This window comes from Oncorhynchus clarkii, unplaced genomic scaffold, assembly GCF_045791955.1.
Source record: "Oncorhynchus clarkii lewisi isolate Uvic-CL-2024 unplaced genomic scaffold, UVic_Ocla_1.0 unplaced_contig_1649_pilon_pilon, whole genome shotgun sequence".
Classification (NCBI taxonomy): domain Eukaryota; kingdom Metazoa; phylum Chordata; class Actinopteri; order Salmoniformes; family Salmonidae; genus Oncorhynchus; species Oncorhynchus clarkii.
In genome coordinates, this window is record NW_027258032.1 from 80,001 (window position 1) to 106,942 (window position 26,942).

General features: G+C 42.2%; 1 protein-coding gene across 1 annotated transcript in view; it reads right to left on the reverse strand.

The window, feature by feature from the left end:
* The window catches only part of LOC139394598 (glutamate receptor ionotropic, NMDA 2A-like), an 86,736-nt gene that overhangs the window by 57,587 nt on the left and 2,207 nt on the right, over positions 1-26,942 (reverse strand). The window contains exons 2-3 of the mRNA XM_071142700.1: positions 26,070-26,236; positions 16,394-16,825 (exon numbers count right to left, since the gene is read on the reverse strand). Of these exons, the coding sequence (XP_070998801.1) occupies positions 16,394-16,825; positions 26,070-26,236 (599 nt within the window). The remainder of the gene's footprint in view (positions 1-16,393; positions 16,826-26,069; positions 26,237-26,942) is intronic.

Sequence of the window (26,942 nt, forward strand, 5' to 3'; positions counted from 1 at the left end):
CCTGACATCAATCGTTACAGTCGTTGGTTAGCTAGCTAGCTACCTCATTTTAGCCATATTAGCTATAGACCTGACATCAATCGTTACAGTCGTTGGTTAGCTAGCTAGCTAGCTCATTTTAGCCATATTAGCTATAGACCTGACATCAATCGTTACAGTCGTTGGTTAGCTAGCTAGCTAGCTCATTTTAGCCATATTAGCTATAGACCTGACATCAATCGTTACAGTCGTTGGTTAGCTAGCTAGCTAGCTCATTTTAGCCATATTAGCTATAGACCTGACATCAATCGTTACAGTCGTTGGTTAGCTAGCTAGCTACCTCATTTTAGCCATATTAGCTATAGACCTGACATCAATCGTTACAGTCGTTGGTTAGCTAGCTAGCTAGCTCATTTTAGCCATATTAGCTATAGACCTGACATCAATCGTTACAGTCGTTGGTTAGCTAGCTAGCTAGCTCATTTTAGCCATATTAGCTATAGACCTGACATCAATCGTTACAGTCGTTGGTTAGCTAGGAAAAATATAACCGGAAGGTTGCAAGTTCAAATCCCCGAGCTGACAAGGTTAAAAAATCTGTTGTTCTGCCCCTGAACAAGGCAGTTAACCCCACTGTTCCTAGACCAGTTAACCCACTGTTCCTAGACCAGTTAACCCACTGTTCCTAGACCAGTTAACCCCACTGTTCCTAGGTCGTCATTGTAAATAAGAATTTGTTCTTAACTGATTTGCCTCGTTATTAAATAAAGGGTAAATAAAATAAAGAAAAGGCATTTAAATATTTTTGTCTTGCCAGTTCACCCTCTGAATGGCACACATATACAATCCACGTCTCAATTGTCTAGAGGTTTAAAAATCTTTCCTTCAACCAGGTCTCCTCCCCTTCTTCATCTACACTGATTGAAGTGTATTTAACAGGTGACATCAATAAGGGATCATAGATTTCACCTGGATTCACCTGGTCAGTCTATGTCACGGAAAGAGCAGGCGTTCTTAATGTTTTGTACACTCAGTGTATATTGACTATAGTATGAGAGCCTTTTAATAGAGCAGGACAGAGGGAGGGAGGGAGGGAGGGCAGGAGGGAGGGAGGGATGGGCAAGAGAGAGAGGGGAAGGGGAAGAGAGAGAGAGGAAGGGGAAGAGAGAGAGGAAGACAGAGGAAGGGGAAGAGAGAGAGAGGAAGACAGAGGAATGGGAAGAGAGAGAGAGAGAGGAAGGGGAAGAGACAGAGAAAGAGGAAGGGGAAGAGAGACAGAGGAAGGGGAAGAGAGACAGAGGAAGAAGGAGAGACAGAGATAGAGGTAGGGGAAGAGAGAGAGAGGAAGACAGAGGAAGAAGGAGAGACAGAGATAGAGGAAGGGGAAGAGAGAGAGAGGAGGAGGGAAGAGAGAGAGAGGAAGGAGAAGAGAAAGAGAGGAATGAGAAGAGAGAGAGAGGAGGAGGGAAGAGAGAGAGAGGAGGATGGGAGAGAGAGAGAGGAAGGAGAAGAGAAAGAGAGGAATGAGAAGAGAGAGAGAGGAGGAGGGAAGAGAGAGAGAGGAGGAGGGAAGAGAGAGAGAGGAAGGAGAAGAGAAAGAGAGGAATGAGAAGAGAGAGAGAGGAGGAGGGAAGAGAGAGAGAGGAGGAGGGAAGAGAGAGAGAGGAAGGAGAAGAGAAAGAGAGGAATGAGAAGAGAGAGAGAGGAGGAGGGAAGAGAGAGAGAGGAAGACAGAGGAATGATGAAGAGACAGAGAGAGAGGAAGAGCGTTCTGCTAGACCAGACATAGAGGGATCAAAATATCAGAGTGGTTTGGAGGAGGGCCACTGCACCACACAGAAACCAGGTCTTCACACACACACGCTACTGCAGAACAGCAACAAACACACACACACACACACACACACACCACACACTCTGCAGAATAGCAACAAACACAAACACACACAAACACACATCACACACACACACACACACACACAAACACACATCACACACACTCTGCAGCCATGAAGAAAAAGAGATAAGAACTCACATACTGCAGTATAGCTAAGAGAGCACACACACACACACACACACACACACACACACTCAAACACACACAGACACACACGCACACACACACGCAACACACACGCACTCAAACACACGCACACGCACACACACACACACACACACACACACACTGCAGCAGAGTGGTGAAAGAACAGGAGATTTTAACAGTCAGTTAGAGCAACAGAGGGAGCAGCAGGATCAGACTCTACAGCCAATCAGAAATCTAGTATTAGCATATAGAATACACCCCCTCCAATCAGATATCTAGTATTAGCATATAGAATACACCCCCTCCAATCAGATATATAGAATACACCCCCTCCAATCAGATATATAGTATTAACATATAGAATACACCCCCTCCAATCATATATATAGTATTAACATATAGAATACACCCCATCCAATCAGATGTATAGTATTAACATATAGAATACACCCCCTCCAATCAGATATATAGTATTAACATATAGAATACACCCCATCCAATCAGATATCTAGTATTAACATATAGAATACACCCCCTCCAATCAGATATATAGTATTAACATATAGAATACACCCCATCCAATCAGATATATAGTATTAACATATAGAATACACCCCATCCAATCAGATATATAGTATTAACATATAGAATACACCCCATCCAATCAGATATCTAGTATTAACATATAGAATACACCCCCTCCAATCAGATGTATAGTATTAACATATAGAATACACCCCCTCCAATCAGATATCTAGTATTAACATATAGAATACACCCCATCCAATCAGATATATAGTATTAACATATAGAATACACCCCCTCCAATCAGATATATAGTATTAACATATAGAATACACCCCATCCAATCAGATATATAGTATTAACATATAGAATACACCCCATCCAATCAGATATCTAGTATTAACATATAGAATACACCCCCTCCAATCAGATGTATAGTAATAACATATAGAATACACCCCATCCAATCAGATATATAGTATTAACATATAGAATACACCCCATCCAATCAGATATATAGTATTAACATATAGAATACACCCCCTCCAATCAGATATCTAGTATTAACATATAGAATACACCCCATCCAATCAGATATATAGTATTAACATATAGAATACACCCCATCCAATCAGATATATAGTATTAACATATAGAATACACCCCCTCCAATCAGATATATAGTATTAACATATAGAATACACCCCATCCAATCAGATATCTAGTATTAACATATAGAATACACCCCCTCCAATCAGATATATAGTATTAACATATAGAATACACCCCATCCAATCAGATATATAGTATTACCATATAGAATACACCCCCTCCAATCAGATATCTAGTATTAACATATAGAATACACCCCATCCAATCAGATATATAGTATTAACATATAGAATACACCCCATCCAATCAGATATATAGTATTAACATATAGAATACACCCCATCCAATCAGATATATAGTATTAACATATAGAATACACCCCATCCAATCAGATATATAGTATACACCCTTCTCCAATTTTTGTATTATTTTTTTTATCTGTTATTTTACCAGGTAAGTTGACTGAAAACACGTTCTCATTTACAGCAACGACCTGGGGAATAGTTACAGGGGAGAGGAGGGGGGATGAATGAGCCAATTGTAAGCTGGGGATTATTAGGTGACTGTGATGGTTCGAGGGCCAGATTGGGAATTTAGCCAGGACACTGGGGTTAACACCCCTACACTACAATAAAGATATTACACACCATAGATACTAAACACCAAAGATACTAAACACCAAAGATACTAAACACCAAAGATATTAAACACCAAAGATACTACACGCCAAAGATACTAAACACCAATGATATTACACACCATAGATACTAAACACCAAAGATACTAAACACCAAAGATACTAAACACCAAAGATACTAAACACCAAAGAAATTACACACCAAAGATACTAAACACCAATGATACTAAACACCAAAGATACTACACGCCAAAGATACTAAACACCAATGATATTACACACCATAGATACTAAACACCAAAGATACTAAACACCAAAGATACTAAACACCAAAGATACTAAACACCAAAGAAATTACACACCAAAGATACTAAACACCAATGATACTAAACACCAAAGATACTAAACACCAAAGATATTAAACACCAAATATACTACACGCCAATGATACTAAACACCAAAGATACTGAACACCAAAGATACTAAACACCAAAGATATTAAACACCAAATATACTACACGCCAATGATACTAAACACCAAAGATACTAAACACCAAAGATACTACACGCCAAAAATACTAAACACCAATGATATTACACACCATAGATACTAAACACCAAAGATACTAAACACCAAAGATACTAAACACCAAAGAAATTACACACCAAAGATACTAAACACCAATGATACTAAACACCAATGATACTAAACACCAAAGACACTAAACACCATAGATACTAAACACCAAAGATACTAAACGCCAAAGATATTACACACCAAAGATACTAAACACCAAAGATACTACACACAAAATATACAAAATCCAAAGATATTACACGCCAAAGATACTAAACACCAATGATACTAAACACCAAAGATATTAAACACCAAATATACTACACGCCAAAGATACTAAACACCAATGATACTAAACACCAAAGATACTAAACACCAAAGATATTACACACCAAAGATATTAAACACCAAAGATATTAAACACCAAATATACTACACGCCAAAGATACTAAACACCAAAGACACTAAACACCAAAGATATTAAACACCAAAGATACCAAACACCAAATATACTTAACACCAAAGATACTAAACACCAAAGGGGCTTCACATCAATGATACTAAACACCAAAGACACTAAACACCAAAGATACTAAACACCAAATACCAAGATATTCACACCACAATACATCTACACCAAAGATTAGTAACCACCCAGATATCAGACAGGTCAGTAGACAATGATGAATCGGTCCAGTCATTTATCTGTAGTGTTGACAAAATGCTGTCACACAACCCTGATTTATGATGTTATCAATGACAAACACCACGGGATGGATAGAGACAGTTGGTGTTATCACACAGGGCTCTAACTTAAAAAACAAACTGTCTGAAGGTAGCATTGGTGCTCTCAAATGTTAAAAAATAAAATAAATTAGGAAATTATATTATATTATACAAATTATTTAAAAAAAAAAAATTAGGAGAACTCAGGAAATAAGATATATTTTATTTACGTTTTTTATACATTTATATTTACAGCCTACAGGATGATGAGCTGTGTTGCTTTTACGCCAAACATAACGTTTTGCATTGTTGCCAAAAAGTTCAATTTTGGTTTCATCTGACCAGAGCACCTTCTTCCACATGTTTGGTGTGTCTCCCAGGTGGCTTGTGGCAAACTTTAAACAACACTTTTTATGGATATCTTTAAGAAATGGCTTTCTTCTTGCCACTCTTCCATAAAGGCCAGATTTGTGCAATATACGACTGATTGTTGTCCTATGGACAGAGTCTCCCACCTCAGCTGTAGATCTCTGCATTTCATCCAGAGTGATCATGGGCCTATTGGCTGCATCTCTGATCAGTCTTCTCCTTGTATGAGCTGAAAGTTTAGAGGGACGGCCAGGTCTTGGTAGATTTGCAGTGGTCTGATACTCCTTCCATTTCAATATTATCGCTTGCACAGTGCTCCTTGGGATGTTTAAAGCTTGGGAAATCTTTTTGTATCCAAATCCGGCTTTAAACTTCTTCACAACAGTATCTCGGACCTGCCTGGTGTGTTCCTTGTTCTTCATGATGCTCTCTGCGCTTTTGACGGACCTCTGAGACTATCACAGTGCAGGTGCATTTATACGGAGACTTGATTACACACAGGTGGATTGTATTTATCATCATTAGTCATTTAGGTCAACATTGGATCATTCAGAGATCCTCACTGAACTTCTGGAGAGAGTTTGCTGCACTGAAAGTAAAGGGGCTGAATAATTTTGCACGCCCAATTTTTCAGTTTTTGATTTGTTAAAAAAGTTTGAAATATCCAATAAATGTCGTTCCACTTCATGATTGTGTCCCACTTGTTGTTGATTCTTCACAAAAAAATACAGTTTTATAACTTTATGTTTGAAGCCTGAAATGTGGCAAAAGGTTGCAAAGTTCAAGGGGGCCGAATACTTTCGCAAGGCACTGTATACTGTCCTCTCCTCTCTGCCTGTCCTGTATATATACTGTCCTGTCCTGTATATATATACTGTCCTCTCCTCTCTGCCTGTCCTGTCCTGTATATATACTGTCCTGTCCTGTCCTGTCCTGTATATAGACTGTCCTGTCCTGTATATATAATGTCCTGTATATATACTGTCCTGTCCTGTATATATACTGTCCTGTCCTGTCCTGTCCTGTATATATACTGTCCTGTCCTGTATATATACTGTCCTGTCCTGTATATATACTGTCCTCAAAAATCCAGAAAATCACATTGTATGATTTTTAAGTAATTAATTTGCATTTTATTGCATGACATAAGTATTTGATACATCAGAAAAGCAGAACTTAATATTTGGTACAGAAACCTTTGTTTGCAATTACAGACATCATATGTTTCCTGTAGTTCTTGACCAGGTTTTCACACACTGCAGCAGGGATTTTGGCCCACTCCTCCATACAGACCTTCTCCAGATCCTTCAGGTTTCGGGGCTGTCGCTGGGCAATACGGACTTCCAGCTCCCTTCAAAGATGTTCTATTAGGTTCAGGTCTGGAGACTGGTTAGGCCACTCCAGGACCTTGTGATGCTTCTTACGGAGCCACTCCTTAGTTGCCCTGGCTGTGTGTTTCGGGTCGTTGTCATGCTGGAAGACCCAGCCATGACCCATCTTCAATGCTCTTACTGAGGGAAGGAGGTTGTTGGCCAAGATCTCGCGATACATGGCCCCATCCATCCTCCCCTCAATACGGTGCAGTCGTCCTGTCCCCTTTGCAGAAAAGCATCCCCAAAGAATGATGTTTCCACCTCCATGCTTCACGGTTGGGATGGTGTTCTTGGGGTTGTACTCATCCTTCTTCTTCCTCCAAACACGGCGAGTGGAGTTTAGACCAAAAAGCTCTATTTTTGTCTCATCAGACCACATGACCTTCTCCCATTCCTCCTCTGGATCATCCAGATGGTTATTGGCAAACTTCAGATGGGCCTGGACATGCGCTGGCTTGAGCAGGGGGACCTTGTGTGTGCTGCAGGATTTTAATCCATGACGGCGTAGTGTGTTACTAATGGTTTTCTTTGAGACTGTGGTCCCAGTTCTCTTCAGGTCATTGACCAGGTCCTGTCGTGTAGTTCTGGGCTGATCCCTCACCTTCCTCATGATCATTGATGCCCCACGAGGTGAGATCTTGCATGGAGCCCCAGACCGAGGGTGATTGACTGTCACCTTGAACTTCTTCCATTTTCTAATAATTGTGCCAACAGTTGTTGCCTTCTCACCAAACTGCTTGCCTATTGTCCTGTAGCCCATCCCAGCCTTGTGCAGGTCTACAATTGTATCCCTGATGTCCTTACACAGCTCTCTGGTCTTGGCCATTGTGGAGAGGTTGGAGTCTGTTTGATTGAGTGTGTGGACAAATGTCTTTTATACAGGTAATGAGTTCAAACAGATGCAGTTAATACAGGTAATGAGTGGAGAACAGGAGGGCTTCTTAAAGAAAAACTAACAGGTCTGTGAGAGCCGGAATTCTTACTGGTTGGTAGGTGATCAAATACTTATGTCATGCAATAAAATGCAAATGAATTACTTAAAAATCATACAATGTGATTTTCTGGATTTTTGTTTTAGATTCTGTCTCTCAAAGTTGAAGTGTACCTATGATTTAAAAAAATTACAGACCCCTACATGCTTTGTAAGTAGGAAAACCTGCAACATCGGCAGTGTATCAAATACTTGTTCTCTCCACTGTATACTGTCCTCTCCTCTCTGCCTGCCCTGTTCTGTCCTGTATATATACTGTCCTCTCCTCTGTCTCTCTCTGTGTGTGTGTGTGTGTGTGTGTGTGTGTGTGTGTGTGTGTGTGTGTGTGTGTGTGTGTGTGTGTGTGTGTGTGTGTGTGTGTGTGTGTGTGTGTGTGTGTGTGTGTGTGTGTACCAGAGGCAGTAGAGTGCAGAACAGAACGTCACACTAACATACAGTGACAAAGGACATATGACATACCTCTACTCCTACAGGCTACAGAGAGATGGATGGAGAGAGGAAAGGACATGGAGAGAGAGAGAGAGAGAGAGAGAGAGAGAGAGGGAGAGAGAGAGAGAGAGAGGGAAGAGAGAGGAGGAGGAGGAGGAGGAGGAGGAAGAGGAGGTATGTCCAGAGTAGAGGAGGAGGAGGAGGTATGAACAGAGTAGAGGAGGACGAGGAGGAGGTATGAACAGAGTAGAGGAGGAGGAGGAGGTATGAGCAGAGTAGAGGAGGAGGAGGTATGAACAGAGTAGAGGAGGAGGACGAGGAGGAGGTATGAACAGAGTAGAGGAGGAGGAGGAGGAAGAGGAGGTATGTCCAGAGTAGAGGAGGAGGAGGAGGTATGAACAGAGTAGAGGAGGAGGAGGAGGAGGAGGTATGAACAGAGTAGAGGAGGAGGAGGAGGAGGAGGAGGAGGTATGAACAGAGTAGTGGAGGAGGAAGAGGAGGAGGAAGATGAGGTATGGACAGAGTAGAGGAGGAGGAGGAGGTATGAACAGAGTAGTGGAGGAGGAGGAGGAGGAGGAGGAGGTATGAACAGAGTAGATGAGGAGGAAGAGGAGGAGGAGGAAGATGAGGTATGAACAGAGTAGAGGAGGAAGAGGAGGTATGAACAGAGTAGAGGAGGAGGAGGAGGTATGAACAGAGTAGAGGAGGAGGAGGAGGAGGAAGAGGAGGAGGTATGAACAGAGTAGAGGAGGTGGAGGAGGAGGAGGTATGAACAGTCTAGAGGAGGAGGTATAGACAGAGTAGAGGAGGAGGAGGGGGAGGAGGTATGAACAGTCTAGAGGAGGAGGAGGAGGAGGAGGAGGAGGTATGGACAGAGTAGATGAGGAGGAGGGGGAGGAGGTATGAACAGTCTAGAGGAGGAGGAGGAGGTATGGACAGAGTAGAGGAGAAAGGAGGAGGCGGAGGAGGAAGTATGAACAGAGTAAAGTAGAGGAGGAGGAGGAAGAGGAGGAGGAGGTATGAACAGAGTGGAGGAGGAGGTATGAACAGAGTAGAGGAGGAGGAGGAGGAGGTATGAACAGAGGGGGAGGAGGAGGTATGAACAGAGTAGAGGAGGAGGAGGAGGTATGAACAGAGTAGAGGAGGATGAGGATGAGGTATGAACAGAGGAGGAGGAGGTATGAACAGAGGAGGAGGTGGAGGAGGACAGGCCAGTTCTAAACCCAGACTATGATATCATCCTGTGTACTGTTTGTTTTGTGTGTGTGTGTGTGTGTGTGTGTGTGTGTTACGCCTTTCACGTTGACAGGTAATTCTGGTTCCCCTGCGCTGAAATAAGAGGGCTAAAGTCTAACACCTGTCCTACTCCCACACACACTCTCTCTCTCTCTCTCTCTCTCTCTCTCTCTCTCTCTCTCTCTCTGTCTCTCTTTCTCTCTGTCTCTCTGTCTCTGTCTCTCTCCAAGGTGTAAATTGTGTTAAGATTCAGTACTCAGTGCAGTAAGGTGAGGGGTTGTAAACCTGTCATCAAGGAACATTTGGCTGTAAATCACCTGTCGTCTCCTGGCTTCCACACGCAGCCTACAAGCTACTGACGCAAGCCTTTCCAACATCTATATTTTAAAAAAGTCAAATAAATCCATTTGATATAGGCTAGAATCTGATAATGAGTCAGAAGTCAACAGGAAGGCTGTTATTTAGGCTGGAATCTGATAATGAGTCAGAAGTCAACAGGAAGGCTGTTATTTAGGCTGGAATCTGATACTGAGTCAGAAGTCAACAGGAAGGCTGTTATTTAGGCTGGAATCTGATACTGAGTCAGAAGGCAACAGGAAGGCTGTTATTTAGGCTGGAATCTGATAACGAGTCAGAAGTCAACAGGAAGGCTGTTATTTAGGCTGGAATCTGAATGGAGGTGCTATGTGTATTTAACTGAAGCATGGTGAGGACAGCAGTAACCTTACGCCTCCGTTAGGGATCCCGAGGGGCGCAGCGGTCTAAGGCACTGCATCTCAGAGCTAGAGGCATCACTACAGACCCCGGTTCGAATCCAAGGCTGAATCACAACAGGCTTGGGAATGGGAGTCCCATAGGGCGGCGCACAATTGGCACAGCGTCGTCTGGGTTTTGCCTGAGTAGCCCGTCATTCTAAATAAGATTTTGTAATTAATTGACTTGTCTAGTTAAATAAAACATTATTATTTTTTTTTGCGTGGTGAGCTAGGTGAGAAGTGCAGTAATGTTAGCCTAGTTAGCTAGGTGAGAAGTGCAGTAATGTTAGCCTAGTTAGCTAGGTGAGAAGTGCAGTAATGTTATGGCTCCGTTAGCCTAGTTAGCTAGGTGAGAAGTGCAGTAATGTTAGCCTAGTTAGCTAGGTGAGAAGTGCAGTAATGTTAGCCTAGTTAGCTAGGTGAGAAGTGCAGTAATGGTAGCCTAGTTAGCTAGGTGAGAAGTGCAGTAATGTTAGCCTAGTTAGCTAGGTGAGAAGTGCAGTAATGTTACGGCTCCGTTAGCCTAGTTAGCTAGGTGAGAAGTGCAGTAATGTTAGCCTAGTTAGCTAGGTGAGAAGTGCAGTAATGTTATGGCTCCATTAGCCTAGTTAGCTAGGTGAGAAGTGCAGTAATGTTAGCCTAGTTAGCTAGGTGGGAAGTGCAGTAATGTTATGGCTTCGTTAGCCTAGTTAGCTAGGTGGGAAGTGCAGTAATGTTAGCCTAGTTAGCTAGGTGAGAAGTTCAGTAATGTTAGCCTAGTTAGCTAGGTGAGAAGTGCAGTAATGTTATGGCTCCGTTAGCCTAGTTAGCTAGGTGGGAAGTGCAGTAATGTTAGCCTAGTTAGCTAGGTGAGAAGTGCAGTAATGTATTGGCTCTGTTAGCCTAGTTAGCTAGGTGAGAAGTGCAGTAATGTTAGCCTAGTTGGCTAGGTGAGAAGTGCAGTAATGTTTGCCTAGTTAGCTAGGTGTGAAGTGCAGTAATGTTATGGCTCCGTTAGCCTAGTTAGCTAGCTCCTCAGTTCGATGCAGACAAGACAGCTACTATGTAATCAGATGGGATGATAAGTAACAAGTCAGTCTAGTGTGAGTTAACAGCAGGTCTCTTACTACACAATCCTGAGACTCCCCTGTCCAACAGACACATTCACACATTCACACACTGCATGAACTCCACTCCCTATAGACCAAGCTGCAGCTGCTTCTCTCTCCCTCGCTCCTTCACTACCTCCCACTCCCTCTCCCTCTCTCCCTCACTACCTTCCCACTCTCTCCCTCCCTCACTACCTTCCCACTCTCTCTCCCTACCTCACTACCTTCCCACTCTCTCTCCCTCACTACCTTCCTACTCTCTCTCTCTCACTACCTTCCCACTCTCTCTCCATCCCTCACTACCTTCCCACTCTCTCTCCCTCGCTCCTTCACTACCTCCCACTCCCTCTCCCTCTCTCCCTGACTACCTTCCCACTCTCTCCCTCCCTCACTACCTTCCCACTCTCTATCCCTACCTCACTACCTTCCCCCTCTCTCCCTCACTACCTTCCCACTCTCTCTCTCTCACTACCTTCCCACTCTCTCTCCCTCCCTCACTACCTTCCCACTCTCTCTCCCTCCCTCACTACCTTCCCACTCCCTCTCCCTCCCTCACTACCTTCCCACTCTCTCTCCCTCCCTCACTACCTTCCCACTCTCTCTCCCTACCTCACTACCTTCCCCCTCTCTCCCTCACTACCTTCCCACTCTCCCTCCCTCACTACCTTCCCACTCCCTCTCCCTCCCTCACTACCTTCCCACTCTCTCCCTCCCTCACTACCTTCCCACTCTCTCTCCCTACCTCACTACCTTCCCCCTCTCTCCCTCACTACCTTCCCACTCTCCCATCCTCACTACCTTCCCACTCCCTCTCCCTCCCTCACTACCTTCCCACTCTCTCTCTCTCTCACTACCTTCCCACTCTCTCTCCCTCCCTCACTACCTTCCACTCTCTCTCCCTCCCTCACTACCTTCCAACTCTCTCTCCCTCCCTCACTACCTTCCCACTCTCTCTCCCTCCCTCACTACCTTCCCACTCCCTCTCCCTCCCTCACTACCTTCCCACTCTCTCTCACTACCTCACTACCTTCCCACTCTCTCTCCCTCCCTCACTACCTTCCCACTCTCTCTCCCAACCTCACTACCTTCCCACTCTCTCTCTCTCAATTCCTTCCCACTCTCTCTCCCTCACTACCTTCCCACTCTCTCTCCCTCACTACCTTCCCAATCTCTCTCTCTCACTACCTTCCCACTCTCTCTCCCAACCTCACAACCTTCCCACTCTCTCTCCCAACCTCACTACCTTCGCACTCTCTCTCCCAACCTCACTAACTTCCCACTCTCTCTCCCTCACTACCTTCCCACTCTCTCTCCCTACCTCACTACCTTCCCACTCTCTCTCCCTACCTCACTACCTTCCCACTCTCTCTCCCTCACTACCTTCCCACTCTCTCTCCCTTCCTCACTACCTTCCCACTCTCTCTCCCTCCCTCACTACCTTCCCACTCCCTCTCCCTCCCTCACTACCTTCCCACTCTCTCTCCCTCCCTCACTACCTTCCCACTCTCTCTCCCTCCCTCACTACCTTCCCACTCTCTCTCTCTCACTACCTTCCCACTCTCTCTCTCTCACTACCTTCCCACTCTCTCTCTCTCACTACCTTCCCACTCTCTCTCCCTCACCACCTTCCCAGTCTCTCTCCCTCCCTCACTACCTTCCCACTCCCTCTCTCTCACTACCTTCCCACTCTCTCTCTCTCACTACCTTCCCACTCTCTCTCCCTCTATCACTACCTTCCCACTCTCTCTCCCTCTCTCACTACCTTCCCACTCTCTCTCTCTCACTACCTTCCCACTCTCTCTCTCTCACTACCTTCCCACTCTCTCTCCCTCCCTCACTACCTTCCCACTTCCTCTCTCTCACTACCTTCCCACTCTTTCTCTCTCACTACCTTCCCACTCTCTCTCCCTCACTACCTTCCCACTCTCTCTCCCTCACTACCTTCCCACTCTCTCTCCCTCCCTCACTACCTTCCCACTCTCTCTCCCTACCTCACTACCTTCCCACTCTCTCTCCCTCCCTCACTACCTTCCCACTCTCTCTCCCTCCCGCACTACCTTCCCACTCTCTCTCCCTCCCTCACTACCTTCCCACTCTCTCTCCCTCCCTCACTACCTTCCCACTCTCTCTCTCACTACCTTCCCACTCTCTCTCCCTCACTACCTTCCCACTCTCTCTCCCTCCCTCACTACCTTCCCACGCTCTCTCCCTACCTCACTACCTTCCCACTCTCTCTCCCTCACTACCTTCCCACTCTCTCTCCCTCCCTCGCTACCTTCCCACTCTCTCTCCCTACCTCACTACCTTCCCACTCTCTCTCCCTCCCTCACGACCCTCCCACTCTCTCTCCCTCCCTCACAACCGTTCCACTCTCTCTCCCTCACTACCTTCCCACTCTCTCTCCCTCCCTCACTACCTTCCCACTCTCTCTCCCTCCCTCACTACCTTCCCACTCTCTCTCTCACTACCTTCCCACTCTCTCTCTCTCACTACCTTCCCACTCTCTCTCCCTCCCTCACTACCTTCCCACTTCCTCTCTCTCACTACCTTCCCACTCTTTCTCTCTCACTACCTTCCCACTCTCTCTCCCTCACTACCTTCCCACTCTCTCTCCCTCACTACCTTCCCACTCTCTCTCCCTCCCTCACTACCTTCCCACTCTCTCTCCCTACCTCACTACCTTCCCACTCTCTCTCCCTCCCTCACTACCTTCCCACTCTCTCTCCCTCCCGCACTACCTTCCCACTCTCTCTCCCTCCCTCACTACCTTCCCACTCTCTCTCCCTCCCTCACTACCTTCCCACTCTCTCTCTCACTACCTTCCCACTCTCTCTCCCTCACTACCTTCCCACTCTCTCTCCCTCCCTCACTACCTTCCCACGCTCTCTCCCTACCTCACTACCTTCCCACTCTCTCTCCCTCACTACCTTCCCACTCTCTCTCCCTCCCTCGCTACCTTCCCACTCTCTCTCCCTACCTCACTACCTTCCCACTCTCTCTCCCGCCCTCACTACCTTCCCACTCTCTCTCCCTCCCTCACTACCTTTCCACTCTCTCTCCCTCACTACCTTCCCACTCTCTCTCCCTCCCACACTACCTTCCCACTCTCTCTCCCTCCCTCACTACCTTCCCACTCTCTCTCTCACTACCTTCCCACTCTCTCTCCCTCACTACCTTCCCACTCTCTCTCCCTCCCTCCCTACCTCCCCACTCTCTCTCCCTCCCTCACTACCTTCCCACTCTCTCTCCCTCCCTCACTACCTTCCCACTCTCTCTCCCTCTCCCTCTCTCTCTCTCTCTCTCTCTCTCTCTCTCTCTTTCTCTCCTTCTCTCCCTCCTTCCCCCTCTCTCCCTCCCTCCATCCCTCCCTCCCTCTCTCCCTCCCTCCCTCTCGCTCCCTCACTACATTCCCCCTCTCTCTCTACCTCCCTCCCTCCCTCCCTCCCTCCCTCCCTCCCTCCCTCCCTCCCTCCCTCCCTCACTACCTTCCCCCTCCCCCCTATCCTCCCCTTCTCTCTCTCCAGTGGTCTTTCTCCTCTCCCCTGACATCTCATGTGATCTAACTGCCTTGGCTACATTCTCTGACCTAACACAGCCAATCAGGTCACACCGTGTCTTGGACCTGTACTCCTATTGGCTGAGGTCTCTGACCCGCAACAGCACCATCTGTGTCCCGCCATCATCTGTGAAACCACCTCGGGCTGATAGGCATGCTGGGAAATAGGTCAGCTGGCTGTACAGTAGAGAGATGGGACTGTACAGCTTCAACACAGAGTACTACCATCTAACCCTAGAGAGATGGGACTGTACAGCTTCAACACAGAGTACTACCATCTAACCCTAGAGAGATGGGACTAGACAACACATAGTACTACCATCTAACCCTAGAGAGATGGGACTGGACTGGACAACACATCTAACCCTCTTCTCAAACTCATTGTCCTCTCCTCTCCTCTCCTCTCCTCTCCTCTCCTCTCCTCTCCTCTCCTCTCCTCTCCTCTCCTCTCCTCTGTTCTGTTCTGTTCTGCTTCTCTCTCTTCCAGACTATGTTCTGCTTCTCTCTCTTCCAGACTATGTTCTGCTTCTCTCTCTTCCAGATTCTGTTCTGCCTATCCCTCACAGCTGTAGTCTACTTCCTGTCCTCTCCTCTCCCCTCCTCTCCTCTCCTCTCCTCTCCTCTCCTCTCCTCTTCTCTCCTCTGTTCTGTTCTCTTCTGTTCTTTTTCTCTCTCTTCCAGATTCTGTTCTGCCAATCCCTCACAGCTGTAGTCTACTTCCTGTCCTCTCCTCTCCCCTCCTCTCCTCTCCTCTCCTCTCCTCTCCTCTCCTCTCCTCTCCTCTGTTCTGTTCTGCTTCTCTCTCTTCCAGACTATGTTCTGCTTCTCTCTCTTCCAGACTATGTTCTGCCAATCCCTCACAGCTGTAGTCTACTTCCTGTCCTCTTTTCTCACGACTCTGTTCTACTATTCCTGCTCTTTCCATCCTCCCTCGTCCTCTCCCTTTCTATCTTCACACCCCTCTCTCCCCCCTCTCCGCCGACTCCCTCGTCAGGCAGATGGGTGGGCAGACCCTGGGCTGGCACACACACACACACACACACACACACACACACACACACACACACACACACACAAACACACCTGGCAGGACCTGCAACAACTTTCCCCTGCTGTGAGCTGAGTGAAGACAGGATGAGAGAAGAGGAGTTGAACAGAAAGAGAGAGGAGAGATGGCTCATCAAGCCCTCCTTTAGATTTGGAGATCACTAGACCAGGTGGTCTCTCTCTCTCTCTCTCTCTCTTCTCTGTCCTCTCCTCTTCCTCCACTCTCTCTCTCTCTCTCTCGCTCTCTCTCTCTCTCTCTCTCTCTCTCTCTCTCTCTCTCTCTCTGTCTCAGCACAGAACACGTTGCCTGTCTCGGGAACAAGTTGCTAGGCAGTTAGGAGACAAACTAGTACCATGAGAAAGCAGGTAACAGCAATTCACACACACACCCACACCCACACACACACACACACACACACACACACGCACACACCGTCTCCATGTCTTACTTGTGCAGAGCGAGAGGAGGAACCTTGGAAGGCTTCTCCGGCTGTGTCCCGTAACAGGAAGTCCTCGCTTCAGGTATTTCGCCGTACTCCTCCAGCATGGCGGAGGCAGCGGACGTGATGATGCCCAGCCCGTCCCTCACCCGCGCCTCCAGAGGGTAGTCCCAGTCCTCAGAGGAGACGGACACCATGCCCGAGGGGAACTCCTCGGGTACCGTCTCGGTGGTGCCGGAGGTCAGGCTGGAGACGATCCAGATGTATCCGAACCCGGTGAGGCCCAGGGAGCGAGCCTCCTCCAGGATAAAGACTCCCTCGTCTTTAGAGCAGTACAACAGAACCACCGGGGATTGGACCTTCTTCAACATGATTTGACTCTTACTGTCTTCCTCCACAGCATCTAATGTTATGATGTGCTGCAGGTCCCAGCCTACAAAACTACAGGTGGAGAGAGATGGAGAGATGAGATGGAGAGAGATGGAGAGATGAGATGGAGAGATGAGATGGAGAGATGAGATGGAGAGAGATGGAGAGAGAGATGGAGAAAGAGATGGAGAGAGATGGAGAGAGATTGAGAGATGAGATGGAGAGAGATGGAGAGATGAGATGGAGAAAGATGGAGAGAGAGATGGAGAAAGAGATGGAGAGAGATAGAGAGATGGAGAGACATGGATAGATAGATGAGAGTGACGGGGAGATATGAGAGAGATGGAGAGAGATTGATAGATGATAGAGATGGAGAGATGGAGAGATGAGAGAGATGGGGAGAGATGGAGTGAGATTGAGAGATGAGAGAGAGACGGAGAGAGACGGGGAGAGATGAGGGAGTTGGAGAGAGATGGAGAAAGATGGAGAGAGACGGGGAGAGATGAGAGAGATGGAGATAGATGGAGAGAGATGGGGAGAGATGGAGAGAGATTGAGAGATGAGAGAGAGACGGAGAGAGACGGGGAGAGATGAGAGAGTTGGAGAGAGATGGAGAGATGAGATGGAGAGATGAGAGAGAGATGGAGAGATGGAGAGAGTTGGAGAGAGATGGAGAGAGGGAGGGGACGATCAGTTAAAACCCCATCTAACGTTATGATTGACACCTGTTAATGTATATTATATATACTCCTATATGTTAATGTATATTATATATAATCCTAAATGTTAATGTATATTATACTGTATATAATCCTATATGTTAATGTATATATTATACTGTATATAATCCTATATGTTAATGTATATATCATACTGTATATAATCCTATATGTTAATGTACATTATATATAATCCTATATGTTAATGTATATTATATATAATCCTATATGTTAATGTATATTATACTGTATATAATCCTATATGTTAATGTATATATTATACTGTATATAATCCTATATGTTAATGTACATTATATATAATCCTATATGTTAATGTATATTATATATAATCCTATATGTTAATGTATATTATATATAATCCTAAATGTTAATGTATATTATATATAATTATATATGTTAATGTATATATTATACTGTATATACTCCTATATGTTAGTGTATAGTATATACAATCCTATATGTTAATGTGTATTATATATACTCCTATATGTTAATGTATATTATATATAATCCTATATGTTAAGGTATATTATATATAATCATATACATTAATGTATATTATATATAATCCTACAGTATATGTTAATGTAGAGTTGAAATAGGAAGTTTAAATACACTTAGGTTGGAGTCATTAAAACTTGTTTTTCAACCACTCCACAAATGTCTTGTTACCAAACTATAGTTTTGCCAAGTCGGTTAGGACATCTACTTTGTGCATGACACAAGTTGTTTTTCCAACAATTGTTTACAGACAGATTATTTCACTTATAATTCACTGTATCACAATTCCAGTGGGTCAGAAGTTTACATACACTAAGTTGACTGTGCCTTTAAACAGCTTGGAAAATTCCAGAAAATTATGTTATGGCTTTAGATGCATCTGATAGGCTAATTAACATCATCTGAGTCAATAGGAGGTGTACCTGTGGATGTATTTCAAGGCCTACCTTCAAACTGCCTCTTTGCTTGACATCATGGGAAAATCAAAAGAAAACAGCCAAAACCACAAAAACATTGTAGACTTCCACAAGTCTGGTTCATTCTTGGGAGCAATTTTCAAACACCTGAAGGTACCACGTTCATCTGTACAAGCAAAAGTACACAAGTATAAACACCATGGGACCACGCAGCCGTCATACCGCTCAGGAAGGAGACGCGTTCTGTCTCCTTGAGATTAACGTACTTTGGAAAAAGCCACTGCTCCAAAACTGCCTAAAAAAACCTGATTATGGTTTGCAATTGCACATGGGTACAAAGATCATACTTTTTTTTAGAAATGTCCTCTGGTCTGATGAAAGAAAATAGAACTGTTTGGCCATAATGACCATCGTTATGTTTGGAAGAACGGGGGTGGCAGCATCATGTTGTGGGGGTGCTTTGCTGCAGGAGGGACTAGTGCACTTCACAAAACAGATGGCATCATGAGGGAGGAGAAAAATGTGGATGTTTTGAGGCAACATCTCAAGACATCAGTCAGGAAGTTAAAGCTTGGTCGCAAATGTCACGACTTTCACCGAAGTCGGTCCCTCTCCTTGTTCGGCGGTAGACGTCACCGGCCTTCTAGCCATCGTTGATCCAATTTTTTCATTTTCCATTTGTTTTGTCTTGTCTTCGTTCACACCTGGTTCCAATCCCATCAATGACATGTTGTGTATTTAACCCTCTGTTTCCCCTCATGTCCTTGTCGCTGATTGTATGTTAGTTATGTGTCGGTGATTGTATGTGTGTTATGTGTCGGTGATTGTATGTTTGTTATGTGTCGGTGATTGTATGTGTGTTATGTGTCGGTGATTGTATGTGTGTTATGTGTCGGTGATTGTATGTGTGTTATGTGTCGGTGATTGTATGTTTGTTATGTGTCGGTGATTGTATGTGTGTTATGTGTCGGTGATTGTATGTGTGTTATGTGTCGGTGATTGTATGTGTGTTATGTGTCGGTGATTGTATGTTAGTTATGTGTTGGTGATTGTATGTGTGTTATGTGTCGGTGATTGTATGTGTGTTATGTGTCGGTGATTGTATGTTAGTTATGTGTCGGTGATTGTATGTTAGTTATGTGTTGGTGATTGTATGTGTGTTATGTGTTGGTGATTGTATGTTAGTTATGTGTCGGTGATTGTATGTGTGTTATGTGTTGGTGATTGTATGTGCGTTATGTGTTGGTGATTGTATGTGTGTTATGTGTTGGTGATTGTATGTTAGTTATGTGTTGGTGATTGTATGTTAGTTATGTGTCGGTGATTGTATGTGTGTTATGTGTTGGTGATTGTATGTGTGTTATGTGTTGGTGATTGTATGTTAGTTATGTGTTGGTGATTGTATGTTAGTTATGTGTCGGTGATTGTATGTGTGTTATGTGTTGGTGATTGTATGTGTGTTATGTGTTGGTGATTGTATGTGTGTTATGTGTTGGTGATTGTATGTTAGTTATGTGTTGGTGATTGTATGTTAGTTATGTGTCGGTGATTGTATGTGTGTTATGTGTCGGTGATTGTATGTTAGTTATGTGTTGGTGATTGTATGTTAGTTATGTGTTGGTGATTGTATGTGGTTTATGTGTCGGTGATTGTATGTGTGTTATGTGTCGGTGATTGTATGTTTGTTATGTGTCGGTGATTGTATGTGTGTTATGTGTTGGTGATTGTATGTGTGTTATGTGTCGGTGATTGTATGTGTGTTATGTGTCGGTGATTGTATGTGTGTTATGTGTTGGTGATTGTATGTGTGTTATGTGTTGGTGATTGTATGTTAGTTATGTGTCGGTGATTGTATGTGTGTTATGTGTTGGTGATTGTATGTGTGTTATGTGTTGGTGATTGTATGTGTGTTATGTGTTGGTGATTGTATGTTAGTTATGTGTCGGTGATTGTATGTTAGTTATGTGTCGGTGATTGTATGTTTGTTATGTGTTGGTGATTGTATGTGTGTTATGTGTCGGTGATTGTATGTGTGTTATGTGTTGGTGATTGTATGTGTGTTATGTGTCGGTGATTGTATGTGTGTTATGTGTCGGTGATTGTATGTGTGTTATGTGTTGGTGATTGTATGTGTGTTATGTGTTGGTGATTGTATGTTAGTTATGTGTTGGTGATTGTATGTGTGTTATGTGTTGGTGATTGTATGTTAGTTATGTGTCGGTGATTGTATGTGTGTTATGTGTTGGTGATTGTATGTTAGTTATGTGTCGGTGATTGTATGTGTGTTATGTGTTGGTGATTGTATGTGTGTTATGTGTTGGTGATTGTATGTTAGTTATGTGTCGGTGATTGTATGTGTGTTATGTGTTGGTGATTGTATGTTAGTTATGTGTCGGTGATTGTATGTTAGTTATGTGTCGGTGATTGTATGTTAGTTATGTGTTGGTGATTGTATGTTAGTTATGTGTCGGTGATTGTATGTTAGTTATGTGTCGGTGATTGTATGTGTGTTATGTGTCGGTGATTGTATGTTAGTTATGTGTCGGTGATTGTATGTTAGTTATGTGTCGGTGATTGTATGTTAGTTATGTGTCGGTGATTGTATGTTAGTTATGTGTCGGTGATTGCATGTTAGTTATGTGTCGGTGATTGCATGTTAGTTATGTGTCGGTGATTGTATGTGTGTTATGTGTCGGTGATTGTATGTTTGTTATGTGTCGGTGATTGTATGTGTGTTATGTGTCGGTGATTGTATGTTAGTTATGTGTCGGTGATTGTATGTGTGTTATGTGTCGGTGATTGTATGTTTGTTATGTGTCGGTGATTGTATGTGTGATATGTGTTGGTGATTGTATGTGTGTTATGTGTTGGTGATTGTATGTGTGTTATGTGTTGGTGATTGTATGTGTGTTATGTGTTGGTGATTGTATGTGTGTTATGTGTTGGTGATTGTATGTGTGTTATGTGTTGGTGATTGTATGTGTGTTATGTGTTGGTGATTGTATGTGTGTTATGTGTTGGTGATTGTATGTGTGTTATGTGTTGGTGATTGTATGTGTGTTATGTGTTGGTGATTGTATGTGTGTTATGTGTTGGTGATTGTATGTGTGTTATGTGTTGGTGATTGTATGTGTGTTATGTGTTGGTGATTGTATGTGTGTTATGTGTTGGTGATTGTATGTGTGTTATGTGTTGGTGATTGTATGTGTGTTATGTGTTGGTGATTGTATGTGTGTTATGTGTTGGTGATTGTATGTGTGTTATGTGTTGGTGATTGTATGTTAGTTATGTGTTGGTGATTGTATGTTAGTTATGTGTCGGTGATTGTATGTTAGTTATGTGTCGGTGATTGTATGTGTGTTATGTGTTGGTGATTGTATGTGTGTTATGTGTTGGTGATTGTATGTGTGTTATGTGTTGGTGATTGTATGTTAGTTATGTGTTGGTGATTGTATGTTAGTTATGTGTTGGTGATTGTATGTTAGTTATGTGTCGGTGATTGTATGTGTGTTATGTGTTGGTGATTGTATGTGTGTTATGTGTTGGTGATTGTATGTTAGTTATGTGTCGGTGATTGTATGTGTGTTATGTGTTGGTGATTGTATGTGTGTTATGTGTTGGTGATTGTATGTTAGTTATGTGTTGGTGATTGTATGTGTGTTATGTGTCGGTGATTGTATGTGTGTTATGTGTCGGTGATTGTATGTGTGTTATGTGTTGGTGATTGTATGTGTGTTATGTGTCGGTGATTGTATGTGTGTTATGTGTTGGTGATTGTATGTGTGTTATGTGTTGGTGATTGTATGTTAGTTATGTGTTGGTGATTGTATGTTAGTTATGTGTTGGTGATTGTATGTTAGTTATGTGTCGGTGATTGTATGTGTGTTATGTGTTGGTGATTGTATGTGTGTTATGTGTTGGTGATTGTATGTTAGTTATGTGTCGGTGATTGTATGTGTGTTATGTGTTGGTGATTGTATGTGTGTTATGTGTTGGTGATTGTATGTTAGTTATGTGTTGGTGATTGTATGTGTGTTATGTGTTGGTGATTGTATGTGTGTTATGTGTCGGTGATTGTATGTGTGTTATGTGTTGGTGATTGTATGTTAGTTATGTGTCGGTGATTGTATGTTAGTTATGTGTTGGTGATTGTATGTGTGTTATGTGTTGGTGATTGTATGTTAGTTATGTGTTGGTGATTGTATGTGTGTTATGTGTTGGTGATTGTATGTGTGTTATGTGTTGGTGATTGTATGTGTGTTATGTGTTGGTGATTGTATGTTAGTTATGTGTTGGTGATTGTATGTGTGTTATGTGTTGGTGATTGTATGTGTGTTATGTGTTGGTGATTGTATGTTAGTTATGTGTTGGTGATTGTATGTGTGTTATGTGTTGGTGATTGTATGTGTGTTATGTGTTGGTGATTGTATGTTAGTTATGTGTTGGTGATTGTATGTGTGTTATGTGTTGGTGATTGTATGTGTGTTATGTGTTGGTGATTGTATGTGTGTTATGTGTTGGTGATTGTATGTTAGTTATGTGTTGGTGATTGTATGTGTGTTATGTGTTGGTGATTGTATGTGTGTTATGTGTTGGTGATTGTATGTTAGTTATGTGTCGGTGATTGTATGTTAGTTATGTGTTGGTGATTGTATGTTAGTTATGTGTTGGTGATTGTATGTTAGTTATGTGTTGGTGATTGTATGTGTGTTATGTGTCGGTGATTGTATGTTAGTTATGTGTCGGTGATTGTATGTTAGTTATGTGTTGGTGATTGTATGTGTGTTATGTGTTGGTGATTGTATGTGTGTTATGTGTTGGTGATTGTATGTGTGTTATGTGTTGGTGATTGTATGTTAGTTATGTGTTGGTGATTGTATGTTAGTTATGTGTTGGTGATTGTATGTTAGTTATGTGTCGGTGATTGTATGTGTGTTATGTGTCGGTGATTGTATGTGTGTTATGTGTTGGTGATTGTATGTTAGTTATGTGTTGGTGATTGTATGTGTGTTATGTGTTGGTGATTGTATGTGTGTTATGTGTTGGTGATTGTATGTGTGTTATGTGTCGGTGATTGTATGTTAGTTATGTGTCGGTGATTGTATGTTAGTTATGTGTTGGTGATTGTATGTTAGTTATGTGTCGGTGATTGTATGTGTGTTATGTGTCGGTGATTGTATGTGTGTTATGTGTTGGTGATTGTATGTTAGTTATGTGTTGGTGATTGTATGTGTGTTATGTGTCGGTGATTGTATGTGTGTTATGTGTTGGTGATTGTATGTTAGTTATGTGTTGGTGATTGTATGTTAGTTATGTGTCGGTGATTGTATGTTAGTTATGTGTTGGTGATTGTATGTTAGTTATGTGTTGGTGATTGTATGTGTGTTATGTGTCGGTGATTGTATGTGTGTTATGTGTTGGTGATTGTATGTTAGTTATGTGTTGGTGATTGTATGTGTGTTATGTGTCGGTGATTGTATGTGTGTTATGTGTTGGTGATTGTATGTTAGTTATGTGTTGGTGATTGTATGTGTGTTATGTGTCGGTGATTGTATGTTTGTTATGTGTCGGTGATTGTATGTTAGTTATGTGTTGGTGATTGTATGTTAGTTATGTGTTGGTGATTGTATGTTTGTTATGTGTTGGTGATTGTATGTTTGTTATGTGTTGGTGATTGTATGTTTGTTATGTGTTGGTGATTGTATGTTTGTTATGTGTTGGTGATTGTATGTTTGTTATGTGTCGGTGATTGTATGTGTGTTATGTGTCGGTGATTGTATGTGTGTTATGTGTTGGTGATTGTATGTGTGTTATGTGTCGGTGATTGTATGTTAGTTATGTGTTGGTGATTGTATGTTAGTTATGTGTCGGTGATTGTATGTGTGTTATGTGTCGGTGATTGTATGTGTGTTATGTGTCGGTGATTGTATGTGTGTTATGTGTTGGTGATTGTATGTTAGTTATGTGTTGGTGATTGTATGTTAGTTATGTGTTATCTGTGCGACGGGTTTTATTTTATATACATTTTGGAGTTTTATTATTATTAAACAACTCTGTTTATACTAAGTTTGTTTTCCTCCCTGCCACCGAAACGCTTTACATCAACTGGGTAAATAGACCCAATTATATATATCTAGGGTCTTCCAAATGGACAATGACCCCAAGTATACTTCCAAAGTTGTGGCAAAATGGCTTAAGGACAACAAAGTCAAGGTATTGGAGTGGCCATCACAAAGCCCTGACCTCAATCCTATAGACAATGTGTGGGCAGAACTGAAAAAGCATGTGTGAGCAAGAAGGCCTACAAACCTGACTCAGTTACACCAGCTCTGTCAGGAGGAATGGGACAAAATTCACCCAATTTATTGTGGGAAGCTTGTGGAAGGCTTCCGGAAACGTTTGACCCAAGTTAAACAATTCTAAAGGCAATGCTACCAAATACTAATTGAGTGTATGTACACTTCTGACCCACTGGGAATGTAAAGAAATAAATAAAAGCTGAAATAAATCATTCTCTCTTACTATTATTCTAACAATAATGTATGTTATATATAATGACATAAATGAATGTATATTATATATAATCCTACATTATATGTCAATGTATATTATATAAATCGACATATGGTCATGTATATTATATATAATGACGTACGTTAATGTATATTATATATATTCCTACAGTATATTTTAATGTATATTATATATATTCCTACAGTATATTTTAATGTATATTATATATATTCCTACAGTATATTTTAATGTATATAATATATATTCCTACAGTATATTTTAATGTATATAATATATATTCCTACAGTATATTTTAATGTATATAATACATATTCCTACAGTATATGTTAATGTATATAATATATATCCCTACAGTATATTTTAATGTATATAATATATATTCCTACAGTATATGTTAATGTATATAATATATATTCCTACAGTATATTTTAATGTATATAATATATATTCCTACAGTATATTTTAATGTATATAATATATATTCCTACAGTATATGTTAATGTATATAATATATATTCCTACAGTATATTTGAATGCATATTATATATAATGACATATGTTAATGTATATAATATATATTATTACAGTATTTGTAAATGTATATTATATATATTGCTACATGCTAACGTGTATTATATATAATGTTACATGCTAATGTGTATTATATATAATGCTACATGCTAATGTATATTATATATATTGCTACATGCTAATGTATATTATATATATATTGCTACATGCTAATGTGTATTATATATAATGCCAAGTGCTAATGTGTATTATATATATTGCTACATGCTAATGTATATTATATATATTGCTACATGCTAATACGTATTATATATAATGCTACATGCTAATGTATATTATATATAATGCTACATGCTAATGTGTATTATATAGAATGCTACATGCTAATGTATATTATATATAATGCTACATGCTAATGTGTATTATATAGAATGCTACATGCTAATGTGTATTATATAGAATGCTACATGCTAATGTGTATTATATATAATGCCAAGTGCTAATGTGTATTATATATAATGCTACATGCTAATGTGTATTATATATAATGCTATATATATATATATATATATAATGCTACATGCTAATGTGTACCTGTTGTCCACGGTGCTCTTGAGGACGTTGATAAACTCCTGGTATCCGGGGAACTTGGAGGTGACTATGGAAAAGATGTGCCAGTCGTACTCCTCCATGATGCTCAACATCAACAGCGCCTCCTGCTGGATGGAAGCTCCAAACTGGAAAAACGTTGACTTGTCGTCCTGATGGAGAGAGAAGAGAGAGAGAAGAGAGAGTGAGAGTTATATATCATCCTGATAGAGAGAGAGAAGAGAGAAGAGAGATAGAGAGAGTGAGAGAGAAGAGAGAGAGAGAGATAAGAGAAAGTTATATATCATCCTGATAGAGAAGAGAGAAGAGAGAGAGGAGAGAGAGAAGAGAGAGAGAGAGAGAGAAAAGAGAGAAGGAGAGTTATATATCTTCCTGATGGAGAGAGAGAAGAGAAAGAAGAGAGAGAGAAGTGAGAGGGAAGAGAGAGAGAAGAGAGTGGGAAGAGAGAGAGAGAGAAGAGAGAGAGAAGAACGAGAGAGAGAGAGAGAGAGAGGGGGAAGAGAGAGAGAGAGAGGGAGTGTGACTATTGGACCACTTCCAGAATAAACAGTTCAGAATGAACAATGTCAAACCTACGTCCCACACTTCAACCAGATGTCACTCTAATGTCTGCAACAGGAGAGCCCACTCCACTGAAAACAGCTACAGTATATATTCCTACAGTACATGTTAATATATATACACAACTAGAAGATGGTCAATTCGATCAGGGTACATGGATGAGGTGTTAACAACTAGATGGTCAATTAGACCAGGGTACATAGATGAGGTGTTATAGAACTAGATGGTCAATTAGACCAGGGTACATAGATGAGGTGTTATAGAACTAGATGGTCAATTAGATCAGGGTACATAGAT